Source organism: Buceros rhinoceros, unplaced genomic scaffold (genome assembly GCF_000710305.1).
Source record: "Buceros rhinoceros silvestris isolate BGI_N320 unplaced genomic scaffold, ASM71030v1 scaffold25553, whole genome shotgun sequence".
NCBI classification, from domain to species: domain Eukaryota; kingdom Metazoa; phylum Chordata; class Aves; order Bucerotiformes; family Bucerotidae; genus Buceros; species Buceros rhinoceros.
In genome coordinates, this window is record NW_010404910.1 from 14185 (window position 1) to 24261 (window position 10077).

At 46.3% G+C, this 10077-nt stretch overlaps 1 protein-coding gene across 1 annotated transcript in view; it reads left to right on the forward strand.

Annotated features, from left to right (window-relative positions):
* Positions 1–1951: 1951 nt before the first annotated feature.
* Positions 1952–10077, forward strand: part of METTL11B (methyltransferase like 11B) — a 16636-nt gene continuing 8510 nt past the window's right edge. Inside the window, exons 1-2 of the mRNA XM_010133537.1 lie at positions 1952–2196; positions 9390–9565. Of these exons, the coding sequence (XP_010131839.1) occupies positions 2043–2196; positions 9390–9565 (330 nt within the window). The 5' untranslated portion in view covers positions 1952–2042. The remainder of the gene's footprint in view (positions 2197–9389; positions 9566–10077) is intronic.

The following is a 10077-nucleotide window of genomic DNA, read 5'->3' on the forward strand; positions in this document are numbered from 1 at the left end:
CTGGCCCAGGTATTTCAAAATGAGTGGGAGTGAGCTTGGTGTTTCTCTGACAGATACATAAAGAAATACATCAAGATATTTTAGACTGAGTTATTTCAAGGGATGGCTGAAACTTCTAAGGCTGAGTGAAGAACATTGCCCTCTCTTCAAGGAAGGGCTCAGACTTTGGTGCAGTGGCACTAGAGCTGATTTAACCACTGCTGTGATCTCACTCTCACCACCCCATCCTCAGCTGCACATTTCTGCCTCCCTTCTTGCACTTCTCTGGCAACTGGTTCAGTACTGACCAGACAGAAAAAGCCAACTGATGTAGCAAGCTGAGATGGCTCAGCAGAGACCCCAACAATGGGAGGGATGGGAGCGTAAAAATGTACCTTCCAGATTACCTTTGGCTGTCGTGGAACCCCCTCCAGCATACCCCTCAGACAGGACACCGGGAGGAGGTCTGCGTTATTGGTAGGGCCTCCATGTGTTGTGGCTGTATGGCTGCTTTCTTCACACCACCACTCCCGGTGGCTGCTCCACCCCCCCCCCCCCCCCCCGTACCCTAAGACCTGCGCCATGTGTTGTGGCTGTATGGCTGCTTCCTTCACACCACCACTCCAGGTGGCTGCTCCACCCCCACACCCCCACCCTGTACCATAGCACATGACAAATTCCCTTGTGTCAGCTGTGGGCTTGGCTTGGGGAACCGATCCCACTTCAAAGGAAAACCAGTATATTTTTTCTGAGTGAGATTTATTGACTGATCTGTTCACCAACACATTTGCACGACCATGTAGACTGGAACAACCAGGGGAGCAGTGTGCCAATGCGGTTAGGTGAGAATGAGTAGTACAGGATGGTAGCTGGGGAAACAAGAGAGGCATTAATGCCCAGGGATGGTTTTGCCCCTAAATACTAAGTAATATCAAAGCTGCCATACAGTAATTGACTGCTTTGAGGAAGCTAGTCATGTTTGGAAAACACGCTTTAATTGATGCATTGCTGAATGTTGCTTAGCATCATCTGTAGCCAAGGGGCAAAGAAGGATTTGAAGCAGTACCTATCTCTCTTTGTCCTGCGAGGGCCTGACTCTCCTCTGGGAAGGAACATACTTATGATATACAGCACCTTGCAGCAGCCTGGCGTGTTCTATCTTGGAAAACACTTCAGCTTCTCACCCTACTGCCCCTCTTCTAGAGTTTTGCCTGCTGTAGTGACCTGAACCTCCTTCTCTTTTCCAGCCAATATATTTGTCTAAGTTTATTAATGGGCACTTTTTCTCCTGTTGTTCTTCTGTGTATTTTGTTAGCTAAAGCAAAAAGCTTCCCTGGCTTTACCATTCCTGTGTTCCCAGACAGCAATTTCTTCCAGCTAGCCTCTGATGATGATATAATCTGTACCGTTTAAACAGATTAAGTGAACCCTGGCAGATTGTAGTACACAGAGAGTGACTTGCCCTGCCGTACACAGTGGCAAAGCAAGAAGTTGAATCTGTGGCTTTCTCTTTGCTTGATATAGTCACAGTTTATTAGGACAAACAGTTGGTGTAGAGGCATGTCCATGTTCTGTCCTCTGGCCTTGCTCATGGGTGCCCCAGACTGCAAAACAAATAATGAGAGACAGAGAAACAAAAATCTCACGGAGAGATACAAAGAGGGAGATGGGAGATACTGGGTAATATCTGAGTTCCTTTGAAGAGAAGGCTGAATAGATTAGAAAAAGTGTAGTTGAATTAAAGCCACTCTTTTTTGGAGTAGATATACTTTTACCCTGGCTAAGCAATTTCCTGGTTGAGGTTTTTATCACTTTCCAGCACCTGCTCGTTTCAGAGGGCGACACTCCAGAGATGACTCTGAGCCAGTGCCAACAGCCAGCATTTCTCACTCCCCTCTTGCCTGCCTCCACCCCCTGCACTGCTCTAGGAACACACCCCAATATAGAATGACAGCACATTGCCACGATTTAAATGACACTGCCTCTGCCTCTTTGGAAGGACAGGTCCTCCAGAGAGCACCAGCCATAGCAACTGCCCACCCTCGTGAAAAAACATCCTCACCATGGCGTATAAAGCAGCACACTTGGCCTTTAAGTCGCGCTGGGACAAGACAGATGAAGAACTCTGTCGGCACAGCATGTCCTTTGTCCTGCATACGGCGATCCGAAATGACTTCTTTCAGAGTTACCTTTATCTGCTGGAAAAGCTTCCCCTGGGTGAGTAGCTGGTGGGCAGGAGCATCTGTGTGCATGTGTGACCGTGCTCTGGAGAGATGCGTCCTGTTGGATGGCAGAGTGCAGGCACATTAATGACAGTAAGCAGTAGCTTTGAGAAGCCCGGATAGAGACACTCAGTGCTGACTAAACCATTCGGTACCCTCCCCCTCAACTCCCTCTAATTCAGTACCCTGTTGTTTTACCTAAATACTGCTCGGATTGTTAGACGGGAGCAAGGGAATGACCACAAGAGTGGAAGGAAGTTTGATTTCTAGCTGATGATTCCTTTTTTTGTCACTCTCTAAACAAAGCATGCGTTGACCTGTTTGGAACTTGGAAGGACAAATGCAAAACTCCCAGAGCTGACAGGCCATACTTCCTGTTGCCTGATACCTGTTTTGTTGTCATTCAGTGTGTCCTTAGCCTTGTCATTTATATTCGCTTGGATAAGTGCTTGAAAGGCAATGACTTTTAAAATTTTTTTTGGAGTCTGTAGTCCCAATCTGTGCAGCAGGCTGTCTGACCTAGTGGTTGTTATCTGAGAGGAAAATGCTTCCAAAATGTTTGTTTATAGACAAATTTCAGTGAAAGCCTCTGGTACAGGATGCCAAGATATTTTTTTTTAGATGCAGAAAATGAATATCCATTTTGTATGAAAATTTGAGCCTAAGCAAAAAACAAAATTTCCTCCAGACAATATCACCAAAAAGTAGATTTGACCTGAATCTGTATTAGTTTAGTGTGTCATTTTTAAGCAGGATTATCCAGCTTCCACTCACAGTTAGAGCTGTAGGAATTTAAGATGAAAAGGAATTGTCTGTGCAATGCAGCTACTCTTCACAATGAATCCTTGAGGGCTCCTTCATAACTGAATGATCCATTTAGGTGAGGGCATTATCCTATCTGATTGCATGAAACTATACAGACCCCTGTGAGAAGTCTGCTCAGGATGGTAGAATCCATGAGACCTGCAAAGACAAAAAGCATTTCCATGTCTTCTTAGTATCCTGATCTGGCTTTTCAAATGCAGAAATATCTGCAGCTATTTAAAATGAAACATGGAAGATAAACACTCCTGTACCTAGTGGTAGGTAGCTGTGAATGATGGAGAGGAAAGGAAAGAAAATCAATTATATGTCAATGGAGTCTCAAGATGTCTAAGAAAATGTTATTCTTTCTTTTTTTTTTAATATAAACACAACATATTAGAAACCAAGCAAGATTTCCTACAGTATAACTGTAGGAAAATTAGTGTAAGTACTAATAGATCATTTTAAGGCTAGAAGGGGCCATTATGAATGTGTAAAAGTTCCTGCATCATGCCTGTAACTTATGGCTGGGTCACAGCATATATTTATGAAGACAAAATTACCTTCGTTTAAGGGCTGCAACTGACTAAGAATCCGTCAGTCATTAAGCTGTCCTCAAGGCTAGTTACTTCACTCTTGTAAAACTGGATTTTATTTCTTGTCTGAATTTTATTTGAATTTCCATTCTCAGCCAACAAGCTTTGTAAAATGTTCCTATCAATCAGACTAAACATCCCCTCTGCCAGGCTCTTCATGACCTGAATCATTAAAACTTCACTAAAGAGCTTACGAGCTCATTGCCAGCCTATCCAAATCAACTTTTCTCCATGGAAAAGGTACTGTGAGTCCTGCCTTCATGTGAACACACAGGATGTCTTGTTACTCCATGGTTACATGATGTAAAAGTGTGCATAAGGACAGGTACTGTGGGGTAGCTCGTGCGCTGTAAATACGCATCCGCAAAACCTCACACCACGCTGGGATGTCATGGTCTGGCTGGTGGACAATCAGATGGGTAAAAAGGGCTTGAGTGATTGGGCTTAGAAAGTTGTGATCAAATCCACAAGGGTCTGTCCTGGGCCCTATCCTGTTTAACACCTTTGTCAATAACCTGGAGGAGATGAAGGACTGCTTTCTCATCTCATTTGCTGATTGCAGCCAACTGGTTGGTCTTGTCCACAAGTTCTAGGTGAGGACTGCCATCCAGAGGCACCTGAATAGTCTGGAGGAAAGAGACAGTGACAACCTAGTGAAATTCAAATTCACTGAAATTCAAAGGCAAGTGCCAAGTCCTCTACCTGGAAAGGAAGATCCTTTGGCAACACCACCACGGGCTGGGCAGTGGCTGGCCAGGGGGCAGCCCTGCAGATAGGGGTTTGGTAGACAGCAACTGCACATGAACCAGCAGTGTGTCCTGGCAGCAAAGGTGGCCAACAGTATCCTGGGCTGTATTGGCAAAGCGTATTAGGAGTTGGTTAATCAAGGGAAGTGATTATCCCCTATGTCTCCAAAGTGGTGAGGCAACTGGAGCATGTGCCATAAGAAGAGGGACAAGGGACTGGGGCGTGTTCAGCCATTAAAAGCAGCTTCAAGGAGACCAAATATCAGCCTGCCAATACCTACAAAAAGGTCATGAAGAAGATGGAGCTGAGCTCTGCACAGTGGTGTGAGGCAGGAGGACAAGAGACAGTGGCCGTAAATGGAAACAAAAGAAGTTCAGATTGGCTATAAGGAAAAACTCTGCCCATGAGAGCAGTCAGGCATTGGAACAAGTTGCCTAGGGAGGTCGTACAATTCTCCATCACTGAATAAAGAATTGAATACAGTCCTTATGAACCTCATCTGACCTCATGTCTGTCCCTGCTTTGAACAGAAGTTTGGACTAGAAACCTCTTTTAGGTGCCTTCCAGCTTGGATTACCCAGTGATCCACTGGTCTCTGTGATGGAGAGGACAGATTGTGGCCGGTCTGAACATCTCTGCAGAATGACATTTTCCAGGTCGGTCCGGAGTGGAACAGAGCAGAACTGAACTGAATTTCTGAAGCTTCCAGACTAGATCCAGGTATCAGTGTAAACAGTATTGAATGATTAAAGCAGCACCAAGACTGTGACCTATCAGGGTAGTTAAGCATGTGCTTAACCAAACATGAACAAGAACACTGAAATCAAGCCTCACACTGAAGCTTGCTGTGCTGCCCACGCCAGTAAGCTTCTTTCAATCTATGCTGACTCCAGGCTCCCCCCATTTCATTGCTGGGTTCAGTGGTGGAGCACTTTCAGGCATGTTTACTTACGAGCTGAGTATATCTGGTATCACAGCCTGTTAAGAGAAACATGTCAGTTTTACAGACCAGGGTAACATTTATAAATAAAAGACATGAGTAACTTTAGGCCCCGATCCAACAATGTACTTAAATGTGTGTGGACTTTAGTGGAGCTATTCAGATGCTGGAAATTATGCGTGTTTACATGGACTGTGGGACGCAATGCTAGTGAGGTGAGATCTGCAGTGGAAAACTTGGATAATCAGTCCACAGAGACAAATATTCCCGTGTGTGAGGCACGTGTCTGTCAGCAAAATCTGCTTTGGTGGTGGGCTGATGTTCATCCTGTGTAAAACAGAATTTAAATGTTTTTTTGACCATAGTTGAGAGGTGAATTCTACCCCGCACCCAGATAACTATTTTTCAACTGATGCACAAAGCAGATGCTGTGTTTAAAAGGGAATGTTAAGCCAAACTGGAATTAATTCAATATCTTGCAGAAAGGATTTGGAGTCAGAAAATAATGTTCACAAATAAAAACTTCAAAAAAATTACTTGCAACATTTACTTCTTCTGGGGAATTTAGCTGACTAAACCCTGCAACCAAGAACTGCAGGTTGGGATTGCACCCGGTCTGAAGTGGTCCGTTCCTCTAGAGATTAGTTCAGATGCACTGGGAAGCAAAACTTTGAACTGATCTATAAGAAAATATTAGAGACAATGGTTTGGACTTTGCAGGGCAGAAGGGCTTAGGTAGATACTCCCTGGCTAGTCCAGGGGTTGACATTCATCTGTACATCACCACTCTGCATCGGTGGTGCAATGAAAATTACTAACATCTCATGACTGTGGAGTGACCTTTGGGGAGCCAGGTCCTGTTCTCAGCCTGCTTTTGCAGTGTGTTCGTTTTAACCATCTCCTCTTGGGGGACTTGCCAGCAGATTCAGCTGAGAGACCAAGTGTGCCATGAAAAACAGTTTCTTCTTACTTGACTAGAAACACATTTCCAACCTTAAATCTTAAAAGTTACCTGCCTTAACACTGAAAACCTTGTCTGTGAGAGACAGCTACCCCCCACGATGTCTGAGAGACTTCCAGCCTTCATCATCCTACCCTGCCAATGCCCTGCTTTCCAAAGTTCATTAAAATCAGGCTCTGTATCCATAACTGACCTCACAAGTATTTCATTTCCTGATGCGTGAGATAGATAGTCCCATGTGAGTCATGGAAAGGGAGATGCCTCTGGCTAGAAAGATCCTGTGATGAGGGCGAGGCGCGCTAGAGCAGAGCTGCAACACTAACTGCACCAAGGACGTGTGTATGCCTCCACGCGCTTCTCTTTTGGGGTAGGTTCCTGCAAGCTGGCAAACCTCCCTCTCCCTCTGGCCCCATGCTGGAGCCTGCATGGCAGGCAGAGCTGCGAGGCAGAGCAGAGGTGAGGTTCTTTGGCTATTTCTGGAAAATCGGTTTGCGCATTGGGAGTGTTAGCAGTGTTGTAAATTCATGAGAGCGAGGACTAACACTGAGGGAGCGAGAGGTGGAAATCACCTCTATAGATTGCACACTGCATGAGTGAGCCCCTGGGTCCACAGGAGAAGACTTTGGTAACAGTGTCACCCTTTCGTTAGCTGCTCTCCTGGCTTGCTCTCCCATGGGAGACTTGAATAAAAAGATCTTTGCAAAGTTTGACGCGTAGAGGAGACCCTGTGGATGCTAAGCCCAGACCTGGTTTTGGATGCCAGCACGTAAGGCAGGGCTCCGGGGCCCCAGCTGGCCTGGGAGGAGCTGCAGTCAGCTGGTGTACGCATGCACGTCCCAGCAGGCTTTCTGCAAGGCTGATACTGGTTCTGAGAGAGAAATCTGAGAGCACGCACTACAGATCTGATATCCTGAACAGCATATCATCCCCATGTGTTGCCTCGGGTCAGGCTCATGTTTGGAGGAGAAGGGCTCTGAATATTTGTCGTGCATGCTGCCAGCTGCCTGCAACACCCTGTCCTGGTGTGCAGACAGCCTGTAAATGCCTCTCCCTTCAATCTAGCGGATTGGGATAAATCACTGTCCCTTGACAGGTCCATTAAGCAAGCCTTAGAAATCGTCACTGGAGACTTATATGGAAGACCTTGCCCAGCCGAGGTCTGGTTCAGTTCTGTTCAGCAGACAGGCTGCCATCTGAAATGGAGCAAAAAGAGACACAGAGAAAACAAGATGGTGCCACTCCCTGGGGAAGATGGAGATTGTTTACTGGAAGAATCACAGCCACTGACGGAATCTTTTTCCCAGGCCCAGGAACCACCCTGGCTAAGCTGTGGTGGGGACTGGCTGCTGCCCCCTTTGTATTAATTTCTTCAGCTAAATGGTTTCTTCTGAGTATGAATATAATCAGTGGAGTGTGTAAAACTCCCAGGTTTGACCCTTGCTGGGCTCATTGCTTCTTGTGGTATAAATTTCTCAGGCATAACATAAATGTGTAATGGATTAAAGCTTTAATAGTATCCGTTCGGCAGTTGACTTAAGCAGGTGATGACAAGAGGGGCTGGTAATGCTGCTTTTGTTGGATGAAGGATATGCCGGGCATGCTGCTTATGTGTAACCCAATAGCACTATTCTGTTCCGAGTGGTCCTTGGTGGTAATTATTCCCCATCCTACTTCCTTTGTCCCCCCCTCATTTGCTTCCAAAATGTCATTCTCCTGCTGAGGATGGGCAGGCACACACTTATCATTCCCTGCTGAGCTTGCTTGCCCTCAATAAATACATTCCAGGCTTATATTCAGGGCCTCTGCCCTAGCTCTCACCCTCTGCGTGGAGGGCATAATTCCTGCTCCCCAGCCGGTGTAAGCAAGGCACGGCCCGTTCAGACCCTTCCCAGCAGCGACCGGCAGCGCTCCCGTGCAAGTTTAAAGATGCAGTGGCGACGCACTGCTCCCTGGTCCTTCCGCGTACGCAGCCAGCAGGGAGCTCCCCCGTGTTGTTATTAACCCAAAAGGTGTTTGCTGCTGGATCGCTTCCAGTTCCTTGAGCGTGCTGGGAATCTGCAGCAGAGCTGGCCTCACGCTGCAAGGCGGTGCTCGCAAAGATGTGTTCCCAGCGTGACTCCATCCCTCCTTGTTGCATAGCTTTCGCAGACAGGCTGGTAGTTGTGTTTTAGTTAGAAGGTCTGTCGTACACGCAGGAAAACGCCTGGGCACTTGTCTGCGCGCATGAGGAGGTGCTGGTTCCCAAGCAAACTGTTTATGGCTGCCTCAGTCCAAACTTTTGAGCTGCAAAATGTAACTGCTTTTGATATGCCCATGCACATCGCGTGTAGAAGAACCCAGGATGTGGAGGAGGGACCTCAGTTTTCTAAACAATAGGGGGAAATAGTCCTTTACCCAGCAAAGCTCACGGTTTTACTGAAACAGCTTCAGACTTAGGATTGCTGTGTATTACCAGCAGTGAAAAAAAACATCCAAGCCTCTGGCCCACGGGAACTTTCCAGCATATCACCCACTGATTATCTCACTCCTTGATCTATGAGATGAAAATTTAGGACTGTCTCTTCTAAAGTGTCTCCCTCCCTGTATACTCATTTAGGCCTGAGCCTACCATCTGGTCTTCAGTTCAGCTTACTTGCTGTGCCACGGACTGTACAGTGTCACTAAAAATAAACCAGAGCCAAGTACCTTTTTCATCCACTCACTTCTTGGGACACTGTCCGAGCAGCTGTTGAAGGCTAGAAAGCAAATATGGAAAGCCGCAGAACGGTTGGGTTTATGAGAGCGGAAATGATGGCCCTGCCGCCCACAACTTTCCTGGGAGCAAATCAAACCTCTTGCTCTCTTTGGTGTGCATGTTCACTTCAAACTTGAAATGATTTTTCACTGATATGAAAACGTGATGACAAAAACAATGTCTGAGCCTGGCAGGCACTGAATTCACCCAAGGGGGCTGTGTCCCTGCAAGTTTTTGCAGAATTCAATCCAACACCTTTCCTTCCACCTTTGCTTTAGAAACAAAAGTTTGGTGATTTGAAGGCTCAGCTTAAGTTTTTAGATCTTCGCCATTGAGCCTCCAGAGCAATGAACTAAACCAGGAATATCTGCCATTAACAATAAAACAGTGATTTATCTGCTTGCAGTGAAACTTTACGCTTTGACAAGTCAAGTTATCAATGGGGAGATGCAGTTCTACGCCAGGGCCAAACACTTCTACCGGGAGGTGCCAGCCACAGAAGAGGGCATGATGGGAGACTACATTGAGCTCTCCAATATAGACATTGAATCCTCCAGGGAGTTTCTCAGGAAGTTTGTTGGGGTGAGTCGTTTATTCCCATCTTCTGCAAGAAACAGTGGTGATGTGTCCGAAATGACATGTGCTGTGCCCAGTCACGTGTATGTGAAATGGCACCATATGTCATGTTTGATATGCAGTCACAGGTCGTCACTGACTGTCATGGGGTCAGTAATGCGTTCTGCCAGGTCAGGCATCATCATGAATATACATTTTGCCTGGCCTTATGTCGCTGTTTACCTGTTTGCATCCTTTTCTTATGCTCCAAAGCTGCAAAGAGGATCGTGCAAGGAGTTCTTATAGCTGCGTTTGGGTGGGGCATTAGTTCTCAGTGGAGGACCGGGACCTTTTGTGATAAAATCCTTGCTGGCTTCAGTGGGAGATTTGTCTGTGCAAACTCCTGGAAGAATCAGAGTGAAGAGTAAGAATCAGCAGTCCACTTGGGAAAGTAGCGGAGACTAAATGCCAAGTTTCTGTTTTGCCTATTTATAGATATTTCTGAGAATGCTGCAAGAAAACCCAGCCCTGCCCCCCTC